This window comes from Vitis vinifera, chromosome 6, assembly GCF_030704535.1.
Source record: "Vitis vinifera cultivar Pinot Noir 40024 chromosome 6, ASM3070453v1".
Taxonomy (NCBI): Eukaryota; Viridiplantae; Streptophyta; class Magnoliopsida; order Vitales; family Vitaceae; genus Vitis; species Vitis vinifera.
Window position 1 is genome coordinate 3,226,600 of NC_081810.1, and position 26,736 is coordinate 3,253,335.

Below are 26,736 nucleotides of genomic sequence, written 5' to 3' on the forward strand. Positions count from 1 at the left end.
GCTATATGTATCATAAAAATGATCAAATTTACAGAACATTTTCAACAAACCATTCAACTTGTTTGTGATAAATGATGTATTGCTATACTGTTTTAAGCAATGTGTACCTTCTCTTTGATATCATTGAGATCATAGCATTCTGATCCACATATTGAGAATGCCACGCACTACAGGCTGGAATTTTCTATCAGGCATTCTATTTATTTTTGGATTAATTTCCTGGGATGTTTTTAGAAATGTATTATGGTTATCTTAAGCAATATGTACCTTTACTTTGATATTGTTGATGTCTGAGCATTCTGATCCACATATTTACAGTGCTCTGCACCAGTAGTGACTGAAATTCTTCATCAGCTATTCTATATCTGTTTATTTATTTTGATGTTGAGTTCCCTGCTTTTTTATTTGAAAATTTGATAAATCATACAATATAGCTATTAAATGTTGCATTGGGCTGGAGTTGCTCAATGCGTTCAACAGTAACTTATGGAGATGTTCAATTCTTATCTGCCAACATGATCATCGATGTGAGCTTGTGAGCATACTGATCTCCAATTACAGAGTTCCTGTCCTGTCCTAGTAATGGTAGTTAAGTGTTTTCCTTTCATTACCAACTTCTCATCTATCTGGCATGAAGGTCTCGAATGACAGCTCACCTTGTCTCTTTTTTAATGGACATTGTGGTTTTGTTTTGCTGCCAAAGATGAATTAGTTCTTGCTTGTTTGTATCAGACTCGGTAAACCAGTCAGTCATGAGCCAAGACTGGATATAAGGTCCTATTATTATATAGGATTGCTTGCTCTTTCTGTTTAAATTTGGTGGGTTGCTATGTGTAACTATTCATGAATGCCTCTTCTTTTAGTGTTTTTTTTTTGTGGGTGGGGGTGGGGGGGTGCTGTGTGAGACACTCCTTATGCATGCTTGTTGGGCAACATTTTCAGCACCAACATGTGTGTTATAGTTCATATTATTTTGGGCTGCTGTGTTGGTTGCCTTTGTCTATCTCAGACACAAATGTCTTTTATGATCCTTTTTTTTTTGCACAAATAAGGAAATAAAATAGATGTTTAACGAAAAGGGGGTGTGGCCCATGTACGCAGGAAGTATATTATAAATGTTGTCACCAGGGCTATGGACATAACTAATAGAAACATTAGAACAACTTGTCCCATCCCTAGGCCACCAATGAAATAAAAAATTTTTAAAAAGCAGGATTGGCAATTTGCCCTGGCTGGCAGGATCCCTGGATCATTCAAAACCCTACTGTGTCTCTCTTTCTACATACACGAAAACAAACATAAATGGGCAACCTTGACACATTCAAATGCTATTTACCCGCAAAACTGCTATGACAGCCCAAAAGCAAATCCTTCACGGATCAAGGGAATACCAGTGATGGCCAAAATGTGGAGAACTACAAATATCAATGCATGCTAGTCTTATCACAATGGATAAGTAAATGATTTGCTGATTCTTATCTTTTTGCACAAGAAGCACCTGTTAACCAAAGTCTATCCCTTGGTAATAAGTCTATCCCTTGGTAATAATTCAATCAATCCTAAGAATCTTTTCCCACTTGCCGCATACAAAGAAGCACATCTTCAAAGGCACCTTTAAAGCCCATATCTCCTTAGCTGGGAATTGGGTAGAGGCTCTTGAAGATAGGGATTGAAAGAAGGATTTATCCTCACAGCTGCCTACAAACAACCATTTGATATGTTCATAAAACAACCCCATCAACTCCAACTCCAACTCTCAATCCTAAAACTTTCTAATGAAGCATAGATTCCAGTGATGCCACCCACCTTCCTCCACTTGAATATCGGCTACTGTAGCATGTTTACGAGAAGCAATCCTGAAGAAATTTGGAAAACAATCTTTTAATGCTGGCTGCCAGTTTACTATCAAGCTAAAATTTAGTCATAAGGCCATTTTCTCCCATGATCTTGACCAGAGGTATTTAATGCTTCTATTAATATGTTTTGCAATCTTATATTTTACATGCAATTTCAGGTGCTGTGATGGAAAGGGATGTAAAAGAAGCTACCACCTTGCTTGTCTGGATCCTCCTTTGGGGGAGATTCCACCCGGAATCTGGCACTGCATGCTCTGTGTCAAAAAGAAGACTGAATTAGGTGTACATGCAGTATCAGAAGGAGTAGAATCAATTTGGGATACAAGGGAAGTGGAGTTGCCTAGTGCTGAAGGTGTGGTTCAATGACACATCATCTGTTATATTCTCAAGTATTGTTTGCTTGACTTTTTAATTATGTCTTCCTGTTGTGATGTTAACATGTGGATGGATTTTTTCTAATTTTTTTTAGTGCTAATAACATGATAATATGTTATTTTGTTTCAAGGAGTGCAAAAGCAGAAGCAGTATTTTGTTAAATACAAGGGCCTTGCTCATGTGCACAATCATTGGATACCAGAATCTCAGCTCCTTCTTGAGGCTCCATCTCTTGTGGCAAAATTCAATCGAAAGAATCAGGTGAAGTATTTTGCACTGTATGGTTTTAGCAGACTTGTCCTGTTTCATCATTTGGATTATTGAATTTGTGGTGAAATATTTGATCCATTTGGATCACAAATCATAATATTAGTGTACCTCTTCATAAAAGATTTTTTCTTTCCAGGTCATAAGGTATAAGCTAGAATGGACTGTGCCACATCGTTTGCTACAAAAAAGATTGTTAATGCCCACAAAGCAGAGTGATGGCTATTATACTGGGCGGGCTGGTGATATCCCGGATTGCCTCTATGAGTGGCTTGTGAAATGGCGTGGTCTTGGTTATGAGCATGCTACATGGGAGCTAGAGAATGCTTCATTTCTGAATTCACCTGAAGCTCAGAGCCTTATAAGGGAGTATGAAAATCGTCGCCGAAAAGCAAAGAGTGCTTCTGATCCTTCCATAACAGATAAGGTGCCTCCCATCACATCATTAACAAAGAAATTTATATATGAACATATATATATATATATTGATTCATCATTTTTTTTTTAATTTCACTAAATGTGTGTGTTAAAGGTACTTTCTTGAAACATTTCTATCAACAATTTCAAACGTGCACAAATTGGTGACTCAAAAAATAAGAATTTTCATCACTGCCATTGCTAATTGCCAAGTCATGTCACTATTGCTAACATAACCTTGGTTTTTTTTAGCCTTCTCAGCAATTACATTGCGTGTTGCAGGTGCCCATTTTCTTGTTCCTTAAAAGTTAAACAAAATGGCCTTTGCTTCTTACTAAGTTTTGAATTTGCTTTTCTGTATCACTTTTATTTTTTAAAATAGATAAAGGAATTGGATTAACCAAGCACCTAAAGGAGAGTAAGGCATGTACACAGTAAGTGTATTGGGCCCCTTCCTTGAGCCAATTATTGCAGGCTAAGAACTTTTTGGATTGCATTTAGAGTCACAATATAAAGAACTGCAAGAAAGAAAAATGAAAAATCTCCTTATCCATTAATACTACCATGCTACCAATAGAATGCACAAGAGATGGCCTCCTTCCATAAGAATCACCCACAGCACAAGACTGTGAGCACTTTGTTCTTTGATTTTGTGGATCATGAATTCTATCCCCTCAAAAGTCCTCATATTCCCCTTCTTTTTTAATGCATCAGAACAAACAAAAAACAGTTCTCCACTTCTTTCTTCTGCTTATTTTGTGTGTGCTCACACAAATACAATTGTGATAAAAAAACCAAAGATGTATTAATTATGAATAAAAAGTACATGAGGAGGAATCCTCCCCATAATTTCAAAACCCTTATCAAAAAGACTAAACTCCTACATTGTACAAGGAGATATATACAACATGGTTTAGTCCATTTAAGAAAACCACAATTTACACACCAAATGCCAATTGAGCTCCTCTTGTTGTTGTCTAAGCCCTTTTAATCTACACACCAAGTGCCAATTGAGCTAAATAATATCAAGAAGAATGCCTTTGAAAGTGGCAGAACAAGAGGTCCAAAACGAGGAATAGAATTGAAGTAGATCCCATAACATATTTGTAGTCTTTCACTTATCCTTGAAGATTCTAGCATCTCTCTCTCACCATGCGATCTAAAGCAAAGTGAGACAAGCGATATGCCATAGGGTCTTGCTTCTACTGGAGCTCCCTAAACCCTTATAAGAAATGATCATCATGTCGCATATGCTCCTGAGTAGGACCTAATCCTGGCTTGTCTAAATAACCTTTGCCAAAACCCTAAAGTGGACGATGTAAAAAGAGATGGTCAATCATCTCTCAACTCCCCATACATAATATGCACAATTAAGGGATTTGAAAAATCTTCTCAATTGTAGCACATCATTGATATTAATCTTCTTATGCGTCACTAGCCAAGAAATGGTCTTGACCTTAGATGAGACTATAGATTTCCATAAAAATTCAGTTGAAGAGAAAGGGACTAGATTTCATGCATTGGATAAAGCTATAAGGAATGATTTAACTACAAATAAGTCTAAATAAGACAAAGACTAAGATCTTGTATCAAGTATAGATGGAGACAAGTGCACAAAAGCGAGTGAAGACATGAGCTTTTCAAAGTCCTTAATCTCCAAGTCAATAAGGTTGCAATCAAAATTAAGGTTCCAAGAAAAATAAGAAGAGTGACCAAGTATAATTGAAATGGTGGGATTTTTAATTGTGACAACTCTATAAAGACTTGAAAATTGTGAACGTAGTAGTTGATTCCTCTACTATAAGTGTTCCCAAAATAGAATTCTCTCTCATTACCCACCATGAAACAAATGTGCGAGGAATATTCTTGAAAATCCTAAGCAATGATTTTCCAAGGGCACCAATATGACATCTAACTAAAATGTTAGTGTCCCATCCAATGGAATGTGTCCCATAAATATTCAAAGTAACCATATGCCAAAGGGCATAACTTTTCATAAGGAACCTCCAAAGCCACTTTCCTAGGAGAGCATTGTTCCTTACAAAAATCTTTCTAAACCCCAGTCCTTTAGATTCCTTAGGTCTACACATTAGGTCCCAACCATAGTTTGAAATATCGGTAAACACGGATATGTCGATACTTGGATTTTGTGGATATATTGGAAATATCGAAAAAATATCGGTGAAGCGAAAATTATTCAAAATTTATGAAAATATTTGGAAAAACTAAAAAAAAAAATGATAAAATAAGTAAAAATACATATGTTAAAGTTATTTTGTTAATGTGATTGACATAGGTATGATTAAGGAGAAAAATATCGGTAAACAAGGATATATGGGTCTTAATATATGATTTATTATTTATCTTATCAAATTAACTTTAATTTATAAAATATTAGAACTTTATTATTATTATTATTATTATTATTATCAAATTTAAAAGTGAAGTGATAGGAATTTTTTAAAATAGGATTAATGAGATAAATGATGATACATTTAATATTAAAACTGTAATTTATTTAATTCAAATGCATTTAATAATGTAAAATAAATGATGATGTATATATGATTTTTTAATATTTATATTTTTTATATTTAATTATGATATAAATGATATAAAAAAAGACTTGTTAAGAAAATTATAATGTTGGTTTTTATCCTTTTATTAATCAATTAAATAATATTTAAAATAAAATAATTAGAATTTTTTTTTTAATAATGAACTTTAACATATTTAAATTGAATATATATTAACAAAAGTGAGCTTGGCCCAATGATAGCTAGGTTTCAACCCAAACATTTTGGTTTGGGTTTGATTCTCCTTGGCTGCAACGATAGGCAAAAATTGTGAAGGGGCTTGACCGTGAGTGCATTGATTAATGGGCTGAGGGCTTGACTGCGTGTTGACCAATCGATAAATCGGGAAATTTCTTGAAAAATCGGGGAAAATGTCAATAAATACTAAATTATCAGCAATATTGTCAAAAGATCGGTGAAAAATCTGCCGATTGATTATTGGTGTGAAATATCGTGTCAGTCCTCTCCGATAAGTGAAATATTGGCGATTTTTTGCTGAAATTTCGTGACATTTCAAACTGTGGTCCCAACTAATAACATGATTTTTTTTTCAACCCTTAAGCAAAGACAATCTCTTTGCAATTTCTCGATCTTTAAAGCTACTTATGTTGGAGACTTGAAAATAGATAAAAAATAACCAGGAATGTGGGACATACAAGACTGAATTAGAGTTATTATTTCCTTAGTGACAAAAAGGCTTTTTTTTGACACATCCAACTTTCTTAATATTGTTTCAAATAATTGGATCCCAAAAATTACTTGCCTTTGGGTTCTAATGGAAGATGTAGGTAAGTTAAAGGCCAATTTGAGACTTTACATTCGAGCATCAAAGCCAACCTGGAGATTAGGTGTGGGCTTGTATTGATACCAAAGAGATTGCTCTTGTCTAAATTGATCTTAAGCCTTGATATTTGCCCAAAAACCAAAAAGATTAGCTTGAGGTTTTGAAGGTCTACTAAAGAAGCTCTAGAGAAAACAAATGGTGTCATTTTCAAATTGTAAATGAGACGCCCTAGTTTTGTTCTTGCCCACTAAGAAGCCCGCTAACAAACCACTTTCCTTTGCTCTTAGCACCATTCTACTTAAAACATTAGTTGCAATGGTGAACAAGAATGGGAAAAGAGGATTTCCTTGTCTTAAGCTCTGGTTACCTTAGTTCATCCTTTGGCATTTGCATTTACTAAGATCACAAGACTTGTCGAGGAAAAGCAACACCTCATCCAAGACGCCCATCTTGAACTGAACCCTTTTCTCTCTAATGCATGATTTAGAAAACCCCAATCCACATGGTCATCGGCCTTTTAAAGACTTCTCCTTATCTCCTAAATGTTGTTTCTCATCCACCATTTCATTAGCAATTAAAACTACATCCAAGATTGACCCGCACTCACAAAAATTCCCTGGGAGATATAGATGGTTCGTGTAGGACTTTTCGGATACTCCCAGATAGAACCTTAACTATGGTATTGTACAAACTAGTGGCTAAGCTCATAGGCTTGAAATCTGAGATTTTATTGGTTTGATTCTTTTTTGGCACAAGAGCAATGAAAGTAGCATGGTGCTTTAGTTTATTACCCCATTATTGTGGAACTCTAGAAACACCCTTAGTAGGTTATCCTTAAGCACATCTCAACACTCCTAGAACATTGCAATGGTGAATCCATCAGGCTTAAGGGTCTTTTTCTTGTCTAATTGAGGCATTGTGAACCTTCTCTTGTGAAAAGGGATGATTCAACCGCACATCACTTTCTGTTGCTATGAGAGCCCAATCCAATAGCCTCTAAGAATCACCAAGGGGCTTGGAGTATAACTTTTCAAAATATTGCACTATCTCTTCTGAAATGTTTTCAATGTTGTCTCTTTAGATGCCAAGGACTTTATGAATTTCCAATTTCATCTACCATTGGCAACCCTATGGAAATCCTTTTGGCAATCCCCTTCTTTTATCCACTTGACATAGGTTTTTTTTTTTACCTCTAATGCACCTCTTCCTTTAGCAATAACTATTCCAATACCCCTTCCTTAAGGCCTCTTGTTGCTAAAAGTTTAGGGGTCAAATTCCCTTCTTGCTCAATAGTATCAATGTTGACAATGCTTGAAAGATTGTTCTTCTTTTTCTCCCTTAAATCTCTAAAAGATACCTTATTCCATTCTTTCAATTTTGAGTTAACAAATTGTAGCTTCATAAATTTATAACCTTCCTATCTTTCAATTTGACACTCACTCCAAAAAAAAAACTAAATCTTTCCTTAAAATTTGGATGGAGCAACCACATGTTTTCAAACCTCAAAGGAGTTGGATGCCACTTAAATGGATTGGTGTCTAGGACGATCGGGCAATGATCAAAGGTCAATCTAGGGGGCACTTGTTGGAGGCTTTGAGAACCTTTGCTCCCACTAATTTGAAAATAAAAATCTATTCAACCTCTTACATAAGGGAAATTCTTGCATATTGAAACAATTAAAAGACACATTTCTAAAAGGAGATTGATTAATTCACTCTCTTATGAAGCCATCAAAACCTCACATACTAGAGGTTAGATTGGAGCCACGTAACTTTTCCAAGATTCTTCTTATGATGTTAAAATCCCCCCTGCACACCATTTCGGAAAGGTTAGGCCAAAGAGGTCTTGTAGCTCCATCCAAATCCTAAGATTGAAATTGTTGGGACCATAAACTAAGGTAAGCCAAAACATCTCTTCTTAAGTTGAAAGCGGCTTAATAGTTACTAAAACCGACCTTGTGACCACCTTGGAACAACTGAACTTTTTGAGTCTCATATTATTACAACCTTTCCTAATGTCCCACAAGATATAAGGATCTTTCCTATCATCTCTACTTTCTAATCTTGAAATTCCCTCAAAGAACCTTAGATACCAAAGGTACAACCTTTGATGCCAAGGCCTCTATCTAGCAATATATAGCTTTTGGAACCTTAGTTTTAGTAGAAGGTAGCCACACCACCCAAAAAAAGGTTTTCTCATCTGAATCTCTAAACAATGCAAAGCATGGTTATTAAAAACATACGATACACGATATGATTCAATGACATGTTACTTTTGTTTAAAAATGGAAATGGATACATATCACAATTTGTATCTTATCTTAAAGTATATCTTATGATGCATATATGATACACTATACAATATGTGATATAGCAATACAATGATACATACACCTTGACTATTTTTCATAATTTATAAGAAAAATCAAATTCAAATTTTTTTTGTTAAAAGAATTATTATATTAGTTGTTTTAAATGTACAAAAAGGTTAGAAATTGATCATTAAAGAGAAAAGGAGGTATCCTACATAAAAAGTTGCATTCTTGTTATCAAAAGCCATATTAGAGTTAAATAAATTTATTTTTACAATGTATATTAGAAAATTTTCATTTAAATTATTTAAATTATTTGAATGTTGATATTGAAAATGATGGTGATTAGTGAATAGAAACTTTTAATTGATATATTATTACGGATTTCTTTTTGGTGGGCAAGGAATAATTATGAATATGAAAAGTTATAAGTACATATACTTGTTAGAATTTGGAGCTAAAGATCATATCTATTAAGAAGTTCATTTTTGTGAATTTTGTGATGGGCCTATATATTAAAGTTATATTTTGGAAAAGTTATAACTTTTCCAAACTTAATATTCATTGTTTGTATACGGTACGATCTAGTCTAACTCTTTAAATCCTACCATCTTTCATAAAATTGGTTGTATATTACTCTATACTTCAAACTTCCAATACATGTGCACATATATGTATATTTTTTTATTTATTTTTCACCATATAGAAAAAAACTTAAGAGACACGATACAGAAAAATAAAAAATGATGCACAATATGTTTTACAAGTTAACCACTATGATGCAAAGCACTATCCTCCTCTCTAAGCCCCATGTTTGCCACCGTGGTGTCAACCTGAAAGGGTGCTCTTATCAGAGCAACTTCACCTCCTTTAGGGAGGTACTGAATTTTCCAAGTGGCTAATCTCTGCTCAGACCTCTTCAAATTGGGATCTGGCCCCAACTTAGCCTGGACTGAAGCTAGCGGAGGAAGACCATGATAAGTAGGCAGCTTACCAACACTAGGTTCCAATCGCTCTGCCCAAGAGTATAAATTTTCCAAATGATCCACAGGAATGAGCTCACTCGTTAAACCATCAGCCTGGTAACAGCCTCAAAACAAAGCAAAACATCTTGGAGGTATCCCAACTGACCCAATTCTGCTTCACATGGATGCTTCCTGATGAAAAGTAGTAAATGTCAGTCCTCTCGGTCAATCTGCTGAGAACTTTGATCACTATAATGAACATGAAAATGGGGATTGGATCCCCCTGGCATAATCCCTTGGTGCTATTTAAGGAATTGATGGGTTTCCTTTGACAATAGCAGAAAACCAGGCTGAAGAAGTTCATGCTCTTATTTCTAATCTTCTCAATCCCCATATGGAAGAGCAGATAGAATAGAAATTACCAATTAACATGGTTATGAACTTTTCAATATCCACCTTGTGGACAACCTCTGTAATGCTGCTTTTTAGTTGTGAATCTGTAGTCTTGGTTTGCAGCAACGATCTGCCTGCCTTCCATATTTTGAGATTCTGAAATCACTTTGCCAATTACCTTTCTCATACTTAGAGCCAGGATACTAGCAATCAATTTACACACACTTCCCCCACCAAGCTGATAGGCCTAAAATCCTCAAGCTGTTCTGCTTGACCCTTTCATCAGGAGCAACATTAAGAATGAAGCATTTAAGCTCCTCTGAAACCATTTTTTTGACACATAAAACACTGCCATTAAATCTTTGTTAAGAGCTTCCCAATTCTACTGCCAAAAAGCCATGGTAAGACCATTTGGATTGGAGGACCTTATCTCATTCAACTTACTGAAGGCTGCCACCACCTTGTCCTCTGTGAAATCTTTCCCTGAGCAATCCCTATCCTCTTTGGCAAGGGATCTGAAGCTCAAGCCATCAAGCCTCAGTCTTCATCTTCTTTGAAGTTTTTTAACATCATTTCCTAATAGTGGCTGCTGAATTCTAGTTGGTGTAATAAATAATTTCTTCGGTAATACACAAACGGAGAAAGTTGGGAAAAGTTGCCTTGCAAATATGAGCTTTGAGCTGCAATTCAAACTTCTTTATGCTGTTTTTTGAGCTGCACAAAATTAGGATTTTGGATTTGTCGGTGTAAAGTGACAGTGGGAGTTTCTATTTGAGACATTATCTCAGTTTTTTATGCCCACAACATGTTTGATTTGTATTGGTCGTTTTTATCATTATTGGTAGAATACCCTGGAATGTTCATTAGACCAAATTTTTTTGCAAGGTTACTCTTTTCAATTTTTATTGTAGGATGAAAATTTTATTCTTGTATCAGTTCCCTTAAAACATACTTGTTTCCATGCTTTCACTGCGAAATTTACTCTAGTTCTTGTTATAGGATGGGAATTTGTGTGTTACTTCTAATTTTCCACTTGGCTTATTAGTTTATAGTAATTATTTCCAAGTATTGCAGGGAAGGAAAGCTTCGTTAGTCAAACTTTCGAAGTTGCCTGGTGCAGGTTCAATTGGAATTGATGATAATCATCTAAGCTGCGTTAACAAACTTCGTGAGAATTGGCACAAGGGGCTGAATGCTATTGTCATTGATGACCATGTGAGATTGATCAAACTGCCATCACATTTCTCTTCCAATGTTTTTGAAGATTCTGTTCATGTTTCAAGAATTTGTTTCATAAAAAAATAGAAAAACACTATTAAAAGAAGGATCCTGTTCATGTTGAATGCCAATATTCAATAATGATTTGTTGAAACTTGTGATTAATAATGGGGCACAATGCCCAATAAAGGTGTGAAATTGACTTAGAACTCCAGGGGCAAAACACCTGATATACCTGTCTATTAGGAGCTTTATTTACTATTTTTTTTTTTCCGAATATTTGTGTCATTCTTTCTTCTTCCTGTTTTTTTCTGAAGAGCTACTATGGTGTTTTGATGCCCTGTTTTAGGATTTTACCTAAACATGCTTTACCTGCACTTCTATGAAATATGTGAATTTTGCCGTTCCTTTCCTTTTCATGTTAATGTTCTGAATCCTTCCCCCAAGTTATTTTATTATTGAATTTTGTTTGCAGATCATGTTTATTTTTAGAGTGTCTGAAGTTTAATCAGAAGATGAAGCCTGAAAGACCTAGTGTATACGTATTTGATATTTAGGTTCACCCATCCTTAAACTTCTAGGAAATTACAACCTTTATATATTTTAGCAGTTGGTTCATGCCAAAAATAATTTGCTCTTTTGGAGGTAATATTAATTTCTTTAATGATAATTTTTGGGAATGCACTTCTGATCCAAATTGGTGCTGCATATGTAAAATGGATGAGGAGAGTGCTGGCTGTTTGTCCTTGCATTACCTGATGGCCATGATTTGTGGTCAATGTTTTTCAGTCTTTGAAGTGTTTTGGGGTAATTATGAGAACAATGAAGCAGGAACTGCTCAGTTAACATGGAAAGTTTGTAGAAAGGGGGAGTAGGATGGAAAGGGGGAGGAAGAGAGGAGTGCAATTGTTTCATATCTAGCTTGGAGATTGTGGAAATTGGAAAATGTGAAGTGGAAGTATGCTTGGGGCACTGGAGATGATGGGTGGAAGCTTAATAAAATTGTATTGCTATCTATATGTTTGGAGGAGTCAAGTCATCAAAATATCAGACTTTAGACCTAGCAACTTGGCTACAAGCTTGTAAAAGATCATGACTAAAGTTCTTTCAGTTTGCGTCTGAAGTGTCCTTTATGAAACCGTCCTTTTTTTCTAGGGAACTCTTTGAGAGGAGACAAATTTTTAATTTAGTATTAATAGTCAATGAAATGGTGGATGAGAAAAGGATATTAGGGGAAGAAAAAGAGGTCTTCAAAATAAAGAAGGCCAATGACCATTTGGATTAGGGTTTTTTGGACTGTGCACTAGAAAGAAAGGGGTTTAGTACTAGATGGAGATCATGGATGAGGGGATATATGTCTTCAACAAATTTTGCCTTCTTAGTGAACAAAAAGCCAAAGGATGGTTTAAAGCAACTAGAGGTTTAAGGCAAGGAAACCCATTTCCCCTTTCCTTTTCATCATTGCAGTGGAATTTGAAGTAGGATGTTGATAAGAGCAAAGGAGACTGGTATTTTGGAAGGGTTCCTAGCAGGGAGGTGCAAAACTAGGGTGTCATTTTTAGTTTGCAGATGACACTATCTTTTGTTTTTTCTAGTGTCAGTGCAGAAGAGTTGCAAAACCTTAAGTTTATCCTTTTGATTTTTTGGTGCATTTCAGGACTTAAGATCAATTTAGAAAAAAATATGTTAGGAATCAACACAAGTTGGGATCGGATCTTTAGATTGGTTTTGATGCTAAAGTGTAAATTTTCTAAGTGACCTTTAATCGATTAGGGTCTTCACTAGAGGGGAATCATAAGACTAGTGTCTTTTGGGACGTGGTCATAGACAAAATTTTAAAGAGATTGGATGGATGACAAAAATATTCTTTCTCTTAGGCAGAAGAATAACTTCAATATGGTCATGTTTGTCTCGCATCCCTAGTCATTTACTCTATTTGTTCAAGATCCCATTGTTAGTAGCAACAAGAATTGAGAAAATTCAAAGGGAAATTCTTTGATCAAGGTTTAGGGAGGGAAAGAGAGATCATCTTATGAGATAGAGTCAAGTGTGCAATCCTAAGGAAGAAGAAGGGTTGGAGTTTGAGAGGATATTTTTGAGGAATAGGGCCCTCTTAGGGAATTGACTTGGAAGGTTTCCTAGGGAAAGTACCACTTTTTTCGATAAGGTTATATTGAGCATTTATGGGACATTCCAACGGTTGGGATGCAAATATTCTAGTTAAGTGGTTGCATCCTTGCTCTTGGAAGGTCATTGCTCAAGTTTCCAAATTTTCTCTAGTCATACATGTTTATTGATGGGTAATAGAACAAAGATTCGTTATTTGGGAAGACTTGTGGTGGGATGGGGGTTGGTCAACCTTTGATTACTCAATTCTTAATCATTACAAAGTTACATTAGTTAGAAATTCTCCTATTTCATCTATCCTCCACTCCTATTCGTCTTTAACTTTTCTTGAAACCTCACTAAGTCAGAGATAGAGGACCTGGAAAGTCTCATGTCCATTCTCACTCTTGTGAACCTACTGCTGTCTTCCCTAGATGTGGGAGTTTGGTCATTATCATCTTCTGGCTTATTTACAATCAAATAGTTCTTCTTAGCCTTTTCTAGTCAATTAGCTCTAGTTTTTTTTTCTCTTCTACAAATTCATATGGAAATCAAAGCCTAATCAAAGGTTAAGGCATTTACTTGGTTAGTGGTCAATAAGAGGCTAAATGTAAATGACTCACTTTAGGTGAGAAGACCTTTCAAAGCCCTTAGTTTGGATCATTCTACTTTATGTATGAGAAGTGGAGAATCAATTAATCACCCTTTTCACATTGTTTGATGATTTTTGGGTTATGGCACAAGCTATTTAGACTAGTTTGATTGAATTGGGTTCCTCCTAGAAATATTAGTGACATGATGACTATTTCTTTTAGGGGTTTGCCTAACACTTTTAGAGGCAAAGTTCTATAACAAATCATTTGCTTTACGTTGATTTGGATGGTATGACGAGAAAGGAATGCAAGGATCTTTAAGGGCAAGTGGAGGACTTCAAATATATTTAATCTAATCTATTTCTATTCATCTTTTTGGGCCTCTACTACTACAACTTTCAAGGGGATTCCTCTCAATGTTATACAACTCGATTGGATTTTGATATGTAGTTCAAAAGGGTTAAGATAGCAAATAGAGGAGCAATAATAAGAGACTTTTTGTAGGAGTTGCACAAACTTCGAAGGAATGTCTAGTTGTTTTTCTTTATGTTGTCTCCTCTTATACCATTTTGATATCCATTGGAGTAGGTGTCTGATTTCTCCACCTCTGTTTTTTATCAGATTTTGTAAATCTAAAAAGGATTTCTTATCCTCCACTTGTACTTTTATACATTTTAATGAATATGTTTTGTTTTCTGATTAAAAAAAAAAAAAAAATCTATATGTTTGTAGGATTGTTTTTTGCTATTGGAAGGAAATTTTATATGGAATTTTTTTATGTTATTGTGGTCATTGAGTTATTAAAGTTTGTATTGTGGCTCTTCTGTTTATTGTATTTTTTTTTTTTTTTTTTACTTTCACTGTAAAGCCTTGAACTCTGGTTGTCATTCTTTTAGGCCTTATTTATGCATTGGCTCTCAGTTATAGAAAGCAATAACAATAATATAACAGAATGCACTAATTGTTTCCTGGGTTTAGGTCCTAGACATCAGGATTTCTTGTTAGATAGTTGTTTAGAGTTCCTAGAGAGCTGAGAGTTCATTTGATAGGTTTGATGAGGAACAGGGTTCCAAGAAGAACATGTGGTTACTTGGGGTGCAAACAACATGTGATGGACTTTTGAGTTATGATGCATGACTGATAATGAGCTACTGAAATTATTAAGAATGTCGAGGCAAATTTGTTGTTGAAAAATTGAATGATTTTAGGCTGACATGAAGCACATCTTCAATAAGATGAGATTGAGGTGCTGTGAATCTTAAGGTTGATGAAAACAAGATACTTGATGATTATTTTCTTTACTTAAAGCTGATAGCTTGCTGCTCATAGAATTAACTGAAGATGCTGAATTGAAGTTGGAGATGCTTCCACCTGCTCTACGAATGACCTTTCCTAAACAAATTGAGGCAAATATTGAAAGACCAAAAGAGATCCACGCATGCCTATCTAGATATTGAAAAAGCATACGACCATGTGAATTGGAGTTTTCTCTTTTGGTTGATGGAAATGATGGGCTTTGGAGCTAAGTGGATCAGCTGGATTCAGTGGTGTATTGGGACTGTCAGCTTCTCTGTTCTGATTAATGGTACTTCCTCAGGTTTTTTCAAAAGTTCTAGGGGTTTGAGACAGGGGGATCCCCTTTCCCCCTACTTGTTCGTGATTGTTATGGAGGCTCTTAGTTGCTTGCTGAAGAGAGCAAAGGAGGGGGGGTTTTTGTCGGGGTGGCATCTCAGTGGTAGAGGAGGGGGGGGAGTGGAGATCACTCATTTGCTGTTTGCGGATGACACCTTAGTTTTTTGTGAGCCTTCCACTGATCAGGTGTCCTATTTGAGTTGGCTCCTTATGTGGTTTGAAGCAATGTCAGGGTTGAAGGTGAATTTAGACAAAAGTGAAATCATTGCGGTGGGAAGAGTGGAGAACGTAGAGGAGGTGGCGCTTGAGTTTGGATGCAAGGTTAGCAGGCTTCCTTCTACTTATTTGGGTCTTCCCTTGGGGGCTCGTTTCAAGGAGGTGGCTACTTGGGACGGAGTTGAGGAAAGGTTGAGGAAGAGGCTTTCTTTTTGGAAAAGGCAGTATATCTCCAAGGGGGGCAGAATGACCTTGATCAGGAGCACTCTGTCCAGCATGCCTATCTATTGTATGTCCCTGTTTCAGATGCCAAGAAGCGTGAGGTTGAGATTGGAGCGTATCCAAAGGGATTTTCTGTGGGGTGGTGGGGCATTGGAAAGGAAGCCTCATTTAGTGGAATGGTCTATTATATGTTCAGATAAACGAAAGGGCGGTTTGGGTGTGAGGAGCTTGGCGTTGCTAAATAAGGCTCTCCTTTGTAAGTGGAGTTGGCGTTTTGCGGTGGAAAGGGAAGCTTTATGGAGGCAAGTCATAAGTGCAAAGTATGGGGAAGAAGAGGGCGGTTGGAGGTCTTGTGTTGTGAGAGGAAGTTTTGGGGTTGGGTTATGGAAAGCGATTAGGAGAGGGTGGGAAGCGGTAGGCAACAATTTGGCTTATGCTGTGGGAAATGGTAGGAGGATTAGATTCTGGGAGGATAAGTGGTGTGGTGATGATAAGTTGTATTCCCTTTTTCCTTCTCTATATGCTATATCCTTGGATAAGGAGGCTTGGGTAGCGGATGTATGGAGTCATTCTGGAGGGGGAGTGTGGGCTCCTAGGTTCTCTAGGAGTATTAATGATTGGGAGGTAATTGAGGTGGAGCGCCTTCTTTTGAGGTTGCAAGGGAGGAGAGTTTACAGTGATGTGGAAGATGAAGTAATTTGGACTAAGGCAAAGGACAAAAGATTCTCAGTTAAGTCTCTTTACAAGGACTTGGACCCGGAAAGACGTGAAGAATTTCCTGCAAATATCATTTGGAATTCTTTGGTGCCGCCGAGGGTAAGTTTTTTTGTTTGGGAGGCCACATGGAAAAAGTCCATAACATTGGATCGTCTTCAAAGAAGAGGGTTCTCCTTGGCTAATAGATGCTATTTGTGTTTGGTAGAGGAAGAATCCATTGATCACATACTCTTGCATTGTGGGCTGGCCAGATGTTTGTGGAGCTTTCTTTTCTCTCTATTTGGAGTTTCATGGGTGCTCCCCTATTCAATAAGAGAAGCGTTATTGGGGTGGCTAGGGCCTTGTGTGGGAAAGGAAAGGAGGAAAGTGTGGCGTGCAGCACCCTTGTGCCTCTTTTGGATTGTTTGGAAGGAAAGAAACAGTAGGGCTTTTGAGAATGTAGAGCATACGTTTCAGGGGTGTAAATCGGTTTTACTTTGTAATCTGTGGGCGTGGTCCAGGGGTCTTTTTGTTTCTGGTCCCACTTCAGTTGTAGATTTTGTTGATTGGATAGGCCATGGGTAAAGGTTTTTTTGTATACCTCCTGTATACTTAGGGGTGCTTCCTTGAAGTGCCTCTTTTCATTATTATATTGTCTCTTTATTCATCAAAATAAGATGGACACATGAGAATAATATGATGGGCATGGAGAGTTAATTGAAGGAGCTAAAAGAGGGAAGAGGAATGTGAAAATGAACTAACTTGCTTAGTGTACTTAAGAACTAATGGCATTTTCTATCCAAGCTTTAATGGGCTTATTTTAGCGTAATATTTTGTTGTTGACCAAGGAGTTTCATGTAAGGTACCATGAATAATCTTTATATGTTTTGATGCAGGGAAGTTATTCCCTTTTGGAGTAGGCACTATGTTGAGCTTGCATTGGATCAGTTGATTTTTGATTTATCTCAAAAAGAGATAGAAAAAAGTGGGAGTGAGAAGAGAGAGAGAAATAGAGCCGTGGGTTGTCCCACTAACTCATAGTATTTATATTGAAATTATTTTCTTTGCACAATTTTATAGTTTGTTTTCTTGTAAGTGACAGTATTAATTTGAAATGTACCAGAGCTTGTTTTATTGTTGCGACAACCATTTGTATGTGGTCTTTCCTCACTCAGTTCCTCAAAATGCGTCCTTATTGCTACTAGTTTTCTATATGTCAACTAATTTGGCTTCAACTCTGGCTTTGACATTATTTTATGGCTTGGTTGATTAAAACTTATGAGTAATATTAAATCCTGCTGGGTCTCATGCATTCTTTGTGTGCAGGACCGTGTTATGAGGGTCGTTTTGTTTATTTTATCTCTACAGGCTGATGTCTGTCGGCCTTTTCTCATCATTTCAACTTCCAGTGTCCTTCCTCTATGGGAAGCTGAATTCTCTCGTTTGGCATCATCAGTTAATGTTGTAGTTTATAGTGGAAACAAAGATATAAGGAGAAGTATAAGGACAATGGAATTTTATGAGGAAGGGGGTTGCATTATGTTTGAAGTGCTTTTGGCGCCTCCTGAAGTCGTTGTTGAGGTAATTTATTTCAAGAGATAAATTTATGTCTTCAACATAGCTGCAGATATTACAATTTTGTGTTGGTTGTCTTATTTATTTATTTGTTATTTTTTTAGTCCAAAGTTAACTGGTTTTTTCTTTCTGTCTCATTTCTTCACTCTTGTTATTGCTGTAAATGTATTCTACAATTAGTCACAACATCTGCTGAATCTAATAATGTCACTAGTATATGGTTTTAATTTGAAAACAAATCTGTACAGCATGTTTACACTCATACTTAAAGTGACTTGCTGCTGGTATGTTGTTAATCTCTTTACATAATTTTCTGCAGGATTTAGAAGTGTTAGAATGCCTGGGATGGGAAGCTGTCATAATTGATGAATGTCAACGCCCCAGAATTTCATCACATTTTGCAGAATATAGGATGCTTGTGGCTGATTTAAGGCTTCTTCTTTTCAGTGGTCAGATAAAGGCATGTTTCCTCATCTGCTTCAAATTAAATTCTGTTTTGTCACATATTTGCTTATGGAATTTTACTGGATTTTGCAGGAGAGTACATTGGAGTTTGTGAATCTGCTGTCATTTCTTGACTCTGGCAATGATGTAAATAGCAGCAATGTTTTGAAAACTGACTACAATGACAGTGTTAGTATATTAAAGGAGAGGTTGTCACAGTTTATTGCATATGATTGCAAGTCAGACTCTTCTAGATTTGTTGAGTATTGGGTTCCTATTCCATTATCTAATGTTCAACTTGAGCAATATTGTGGTACTCTACTTTCAAACACTATATCACTTTGCTCATGTTCAAAGAATGATCCTGTTGGGGCTCTCCGTGATGTTCTTATATCTACTCGAAAGGTTAGGCCCAACTGATGTTTCTTTCAGCTTACATTGAAGCGAACCTTATTCTATTTTACCCATGTGTTGGAGTGTCTAAAATTGTAGAAATTTTATTCCCCATAGGCTTTGCATCATTGAGATTGAATGTTGCTTGAAATCTATGGCCTACTCTCTTCATTTGTACTTTGTAATTTGATCAAGAAATTCCCTGAATGATTTAAAGTCAAAATAACAGCCCAATTAAATCTATCTACTCACACAGTTGGATAATCTTTTTCTACTTGTAGAAAGGAAACTTATCACTCAATTTTAAGGCAACATTCCTTCTTGCCTTTATGTTTAACATTTCTCTTATATCAGAATTAGCGCCTGGATTGACTTTTCTCTTTTATTAGAATAGTTACGTTTCAATTGTTTAATATTATTTACAACCTCTACTTGTGAAAGCACTGCATTGTAGGATGAGGATTGGTTGTGGGTGTTGGGTTGTTAGTGAGGACAAGATTGTCCAATAATACTTGTTTCTATGGAACTCAGTGTCTCTTTCCTAATTTCCTATTGTTACTGCAGGTTCTTGTTTATTTTGAGAACATGCTTATATGACATTTTTTTACAGTGCTGTGATCATCCTTACATCGTGGATTTGTCTCTGCAAAGCTTTCTAACTAAAGGTCTTCCAGAGATCGAGTACTTGGATGTTGGAATAAATGCAAGTGGCAAGCTTCAGCTTCTTGACAGAATGATTTCTGAGATAAAAAATCGAGGTTTAAGAGTGCTGATCCTTTTTCAGGTACATGATTTGATGATTTTGATTCGTCTTAATCTAATTTCAATGCACAATTGGTACTTCTAGAATTGCACTGCTTGTTTAAAGTTGTAGTGTATTGAAGCGGTTTATTTTGTGTGTTGATATCCACTTTTTTAACCATGTATTTTGATCTCAAGAACTGAATTTTGAGAACTGTTTAAAAAATGTTGCCAAGCAGACCCTAACATTTGGGAGAAGTCTGACAGCAATGGACATTGAAACCTCAGTTTTTTGGTGAAATCTTGTGACTAGGAGTTCAAGAGTGTGCAGGTATTCCTTAAGTGTATTTAGGAGGTAGTGGTGCTTAGGGATTGTGGGGATTAGTTGGTCTGAGGGCAAGGATGAGAAGTTTTCAGTTCAAACCTTCTGTTGCTCCATGGAGCTTAGCTTTAGAGGAGAAAAAAGAGAAGGAAAAGAGCAGGGGGTTGGGGTTTTGTTGTTTTCCAGCCATGAAAGCCTGGGCTCCTGTGCATCCATGAAAGTGGGCTTTTTTGCTCGAGAGGTTATTTGGGAAAAGATTTTGACCAACAACAAACTTCGCAGGAGAACGTGGCCTTTAGCTAATTAGGATTGTTTATGAAAGAGCAAGGAAAAATAATCCAATCATATTCAAATCCACCATGGTTTTTCTTTTTTTGATAAGTAAAGGAGTATTGTATTAAAAAAAGGTATACATGATGTATGCATATACAAAAATCAATAGGGGTGAGAACATAAAAAACGACCGCACCCTATGGGGAGCCTAACCAACCCACAAAATCTATCAAAGAAGTAACACTATCCCCCATGTACACTCCAACCCAATCCCAAAAGATATACAAAAAAGAACTTTTGATTGTTTGATATGAGCTTTCTCTGTCCTCAAAGGCTCTCCTATTCCTTTCCTTCCAAATAGACCAAAAAATGCAAAGTGGGGCAACTTTCCAAGCCTTTTTCTTCTTTTTGCCAACTGAGCAACTATTCCAACTTAAGAGCACCCTTCTGACAAATGAATGCATCACCCACTGTACATGAAATAGAGCAAAAACTAATTGCCACAATAAGCTTGCTTTCAGACAGTGCAACAAAATATGAACTCTCATTTCCTCTGCAACCTTTCACATGTAGCATTTATTTGGCATCCTCCATCCCCTCCTTCTAAGTTGGTCATGTGTCAATATCTTAGCCCAAGTTGCCTCCCTAGCAAAAAAGTTAGCTCTTATAGGGGCCCAAGAGTTCCACACTGTACTGTGCTGGAAAGACTCCGCTCTCCTACTTGCCAGAGAGAAGTAATAAGACTGAATTGAAAAAACTCCATTCTTGTGGCATCTATTATTCTCAACCTTTAGCACCTCATGGGTGTTCCATGATTGGTGAAGGTGAGTCTTAATGGGGTGGCATGGGAGTTTTATAGGGAAGAATAGGAGGAAGGTTTGAAGGCCAAACTTGTTATGCTTCTGTGGGACCATTTGACAGGAGCAAAATTGTAGACCTCTGCAGGCCTAGAGTGCTATGATCAATCTCTAAAAGATTCTTTTATCTTTTCCATTTTCCTTTAGTGAGTTTTTCGCTGACATTCTTATGACCTTGTTAGATTTCATTAATTATCGGGGAATCTTGCTAGGGTTGTGATGTTTTAGTTTTCCTTTTTTTTTTTCTTTTTTTGTACTCCCTGAATGCTTGGGGTGCAGCCCCAAAGTTATTCTCACTATCACATTATTTCAAATGGTGAAATCGCCATATCATGCTTGTGTTCCCATAAACTGTTTCCTCAGAATCCACTGATGAAGAATTAGCTAAAAAGAACAAAAGGATTTTCATTTTTATAACTGAGCATCTAGCTTATTTTATTTCCTAAAGAATTTCTCCCTTAACTATCAGCTGGAAAATACATCTCAAAAATGAGTTGTGTGCATGTGGACATGTTTGGGACATAGCTCTGACATGTTTTGGGTATACTCTGGATGACTTTTAAATGCATGGACATGGTTGGACATGCGATGATCATCACTTACTTAGAACAACCTTTTATAATATATATATTTATATAGAGGGTAATAAGGGTTTCTTCAATAAAATTATTGGAAGAAAAAGGATTGCTTGGGTTCCTCCTAGGAGTGCTGTTGATTTGGAGATAGTTGCCTTAAGACTTTGGAAGGGATGCCAAGAGTACAGTCCTAGGAGTGCAGTTGATTTTGCAGTAATTGCCTCAGGTTTTGGAAGGAATGCTGAGAGTAGGGTCCTTTGGCAGGTGTCTGTAATCATTCTTCTCTATTACCCACATTATGATTTGATGTTTTCTCCCCATTTTGAAGGATAGTATATCCTTCTTGTACTGTTTTATTTTATCTTATTTTATAATTTCATTTTTTATTTTTTTTATAGATAATAACAGATGTGTATTTGAAGTGGCAAAAATGGGTGGACCTGGTACCCAGGGAAGTACGTGCAGGACCACTAAGTGTGGTTAAAATGAAAACAACAATAAAAAGGTAAAAATGAAAACTGGCATTCAAACCTCACAAAAGACCACTCTCTCCAACTTTAACATATCAACAAAATAAAAATGAAATATACTTTTCTAAATGCATCCAAAGACCACATGAATCAAGACTAGAGAAACATATCTTTGATCTTTCAAATGAAGAGCTCTACCGTATCAAAGCTCTTTCATTCCAGTCCTTTTATACACATAAAAATCCACACAAAGTGCTGTCCTCAAAGCTTTCATTTTCTTTCCTACAAGATTTCACCATACCAAAGAACTTTGAATAGCTTGACATAACCCAAAATATCCAGAACTGAGAAAGGACTAAAGCCCAAAGGTGTATGCCTCGCTACCTCTAGCAAGGTTCAAAAATTTCAGCCAAGATCATTACAACTCGGCCGAGTTGTATCCGCCTGGGCCATGCCCAGTACTGGACCAGTACTCGAGTCAAAATTGGTGGAGAAAATAAAAAAACCACCAAATGAAGAAATTTGGAAGGACAATTTGGAGCCTCGGTCTCAATTTGTATCTTCATCCTTCAAATCTAAACTTTTGCATCTTGTATGGCTGATTTATCTTCGATTTAATGCCTTCAAACCTCCAACTCCGGCTTCGAGATGATGTGAGAAGTTTTTGTTGGGATGTGAAATGGGTATTTTCCAGATAAATTAGTATGTTAGCAGAGAAATGGGTATAATGGGGAGATGTCGTGAGAAGCAAAGAAGATGAAAGGGTATTTTACAAAAATGGGTCTCTTACAGAGAGATGGAAGAGAGTATTTTGCAGGGAAATAGGTTTGTTGCAGTCTTGTAGAGAGATGAGAGTGAGCTTTGTGAAAATGGGTGTGTTCTAGAGTTGTGGGAGAGAGGACCAAAATGGGAGAGAGGTGCTTTTGATAGGATATTATACTTATGATTATAAATATTTAAATTGAATATAAATATCAGTATAAAAATTTAAAATTAATGTATAGAATCACTAAATATGTATATATATATTTAAAATTTATTTATTCAAATGAAAATAAAATTAATAAAAAATCTTGTTGTTTTTTCATAATAGTTTTATTTAAAATATATTTGATTGGAAAAATGATATTTATATTTTTAAAAGTGATTCATGGTTTTTTTTATGGTTGAAAATATTTTTTAAAATTTTTAATTATTTAATTCAAACATATTTATTATAAAAATATATATATATATATATATATATATATATATATATATATATATATATTTTATCTAATATTTAATACAGGATAATAAATAAATAAAATTAAAATCTATTCCATAATGCTCTCTATGTATATTTATTAAATTTTTTTAGTCTATTTGATTGTATTTATTTTTGTGATAATTTAAATAATTCTGTTAAAAATTTTAGAATTCTTAAATTAATATATTTTGCGTATCATCTAATACCAATCTAAGATACCAAGACCAATATGCTTCAAGACCTTCCGAGTCAATAATCGATACCGCGACTTTGAGCCATGACCTCTAGTAGAGAATATTGTGATATACCAATTCCTTCTCTGTTTTGTATAAACACTACCAATTCCCAAACTACTCCTTATGCACGGGAAAAGGAAAAATGGAAAAAAAGAAAAAAAGAAAAATCTAACCTTAGGGGTTGCACAAGAAGCCTACACAATTAAAACAGGAAACCCCATCAGGAGTAAAGACTAAAGTGCTTCAAAGAAAGACCAAAAACCCTTATTTTACAGGTTCCAAACAGGTTTATTTCTCTTCTCAAAACTATCTTTGTGTAAACAAGTGTCTGAAAAGTCTCCACCCTGTCTAGTTCCTAATCCTGAAACCTCCTGATGAAAAACCAGATTCTAACGACTAGTGTTATCTTCCTTGCACCAGCAATCAGCTAGCCTGGCTTTCTTATAACTGCTAGGGCAAAAAGCATTGCAAACATTTTGTTTGAACTCTGCTTCCACTCTGTTCATCAAGCCAAAACCTAGTCCTCCTTCCATCTTTCATCCTCCGTAGGCAGCAAAGTGGAACATTTCAAAACTGTGGCCAATAGGACTTATTCATATCGCTTGAACACTACCCTCCTCCCATGTCCCCAATTCTTTTCCATCACTGCACTTTCTTCCAATGCCTATCCCTTTCTCCCATAGGCCTCCATAACCACTTACTTGATACTGCTCTTTTAAGGATTGCTAAGTTTCCAATCTCTAAACCACTTGCCCTTTTAGAAGAGCACACTAATGACCAATTAATCCAAAAAGATAAATGACCTTGCTCACATCCATCTTATAAAAAATCTCTTTGTAGCTTCTCTAATCTCAAATGAATCAAAGTCTAAAATCACAAGTACTGACCACAAAGTAGACTGGCACACCAAATGAATCAAAGTCTAAAATCACAAGAACTGACCACAAAGTAGACTGGCACACATGAAGGGTGTTGTGAATTAGAGTGACCACACCCACCACCCCCCTCTTCCAATAAATATTGCTTCTTCCAAGATGCTAACGTTCTGCAAACTGCTGAATTAAAAGGTACACTAAAGGATAGACCTAAGTGGGAAGAAGGCAACTTAACCACTTTATATTCCAGTAGAGGGTATGGTCTTAATATGTTCTAGCTTCCCCATAGGAATGTTCTTGTTCTTTTTACAAATAACCCCAAGCCTTGAAATAGGTTCAAAATAAAGAGACACATCTAAGGTATGATATGTGCTCCATTCCCCCTACGATAAACAAAAGTATCATCAGGTGAACAGAAAACAGCATATCTCTGTGCCAAAACCTTCCTTTCTGCCAGTTTAAAACCATGGACAGACACATTCCATGGGCCTAGTTAATATAGTGCTCAAAGATTCCATCATGATCACTGACAAATTAGGAGATAATAAATCACTCTGCCACAAACCTCTGGCTCTAAATGAACCTTGTAAAAACTCCATTAACCCAAACTGAGAAATAAACAGTAAATACAAAATTTAATCCAATCTGTCCACTTTAACTTGAAATCCATTTTTTTTTCCCTGGAGAGTAAGAGGAGCTTGCAATTCACATTGTCATAGGCTTTTTTCTACAATCCCAATTTGCATGCAATACCTGCCTTGGAACTTTTCAATCTAGAATCAATCTCTTCATTAGTTATCAGAACTTGCTTGAAGAATTTTCCTGACATAAATGAATTATGAGAATCTGTTACCACTTTAATCGTTCACTTTCTTCAATTTATAAGCAAGCACATTGCCTAACAACTTGTACAGATCCCCCACTAAACTAATGGGTCTAAAATTCTTAATATAATTTTCTCCATTTTTCTATGGAATAAGAACCAAAGAAAAAAAAGTACCTTTAAGACTTAACTTAAGAAACCCTATGCATCAAACTGTCAAAAAAGTCATCACAGTTTTCTTAAAAGATCTCCAATTGTGTTGCCAAAAGTATAAAATAAAATTTGTCTAAACCAGGACCTTTGCCCCCCTTTGGCATGCAAGGCTCTTAGAACTCATCTTCATTGAAGATCATCTCAAGGTTGCCACTGTCCTTCTCACCAATAAAACTTCTTCCCATTGAGACAAGGTCCCCAAATCCAAATATAAATTCTGGAGAAGGACTTTACTCCTAATCTTATAGCATTTGTATCTCTTAACCATGCCATGTCAACTTTAAGCTTGTCCAAAGTTGCCTCTTTTCATGCCTTCCTTCAGCCACAATGCCCTGAAGTTTGGCCTCCAACTTGTTTAAGAGATCTTGTACCATTATACTCATTTTCTATGAACTAAAATTGTGTTTCATACATTCAAAAAGAAACAAAGAGAGAGAGAGAGAGAGAGAGAGAGAGAGAGAGAGAGAGAGAGAGAGAGAGAGAAAATGAAAGAAAAAGAAGAAAAATAAGAAAGAAAATAACTGGGACTTTTTTTCATTCCATAGCTATTTGTGTAGGAGGAATATTTGGGTTTGCATTTTTATGCAAACGCCTGCCTTTTTTTGAAAATCTTTTCCATTTCCTTTTCCTTTTCTTCTTTCTCATTTCTGTGTTTTCCCCATCATTCCCTTCATTCAAGTTCTCACTCTCCTTTGGACATCTTAGCACTCCCAAGTCTTCAAAACCTTCTGCAACCATTGCATGCATTCACTTAAAATACGGTAGAGAGGAACAGGAGCAATTTTATAGAGGGGGGAGGAGCAGGGGAACAGCAAACTGAGAGATTGACTAACCAACAGCTTCTGTGCCATTTTTGGCCTCAATAGCTGGTGTCAGAAAACTGATGGAACACTACTACCATGAAAATTCCGTGCTTTCTTTGCTTTCATTTTTCTTTTCTGAATCCTTTTCAATGAGACAGTTTCTTGGCTATGACTGACCCTTCTATCTTACACCACTGCTCTTTTTCTGGAATCTGACACCTTGTCGCACTTTGTGGTTGGTGAAATCTGCATCACAACCA

At 36.1% G+C, this 26,736-nt stretch overlaps 1 protein-coding gene across 4 annotated transcripts in view; it reads left to right on the top strand.

The window, feature by feature from the left end:
• The window catches only part of LOC100258707 (helicase protein MOM1), a 69,833-nt gene that overhangs the window by 15,942 nt on the left and 27,155 nt on the right, over nucleotides 1-26,736 (top strand). For all 4 annotated transcript variants that reach the window (XM_010652893.3, XM_010652894.3, XM_010652895.3 and 1 more), the window contains 8 exons: nucleotides 2,015-2,208; nucleotides 2,362-2,492; nucleotides 2,638-2,925; nucleotides 11,019-11,159; nucleotides 17,954-18,208; nucleotides 18,522-18,662; nucleotides 18,740-19,051; nucleotides 19,650-19,823. In XM_010652893.3, the coding sequence (XP_010651195.1) occupies nucleotides 2,015-2,208; nucleotides 2,362-2,492; nucleotides 2,638-2,925; nucleotides 11,019-11,159; nucleotides 17,954-18,208; nucleotides 18,522-18,662; nucleotides 18,740-19,051; nucleotides 19,650-19,823 (1,636 nt within the window). The remainder of the gene's footprint in view (nucleotides 1-2,014; nucleotides 2,209-2,361; nucleotides 2,493-2,637; nucleotides 2,926-11,018; nucleotides 11,160-17,953; nucleotides 18,209-18,521; nucleotides 18,663-18,739; nucleotides 19,052-19,649; nucleotides 19,824-26,736) is intronic.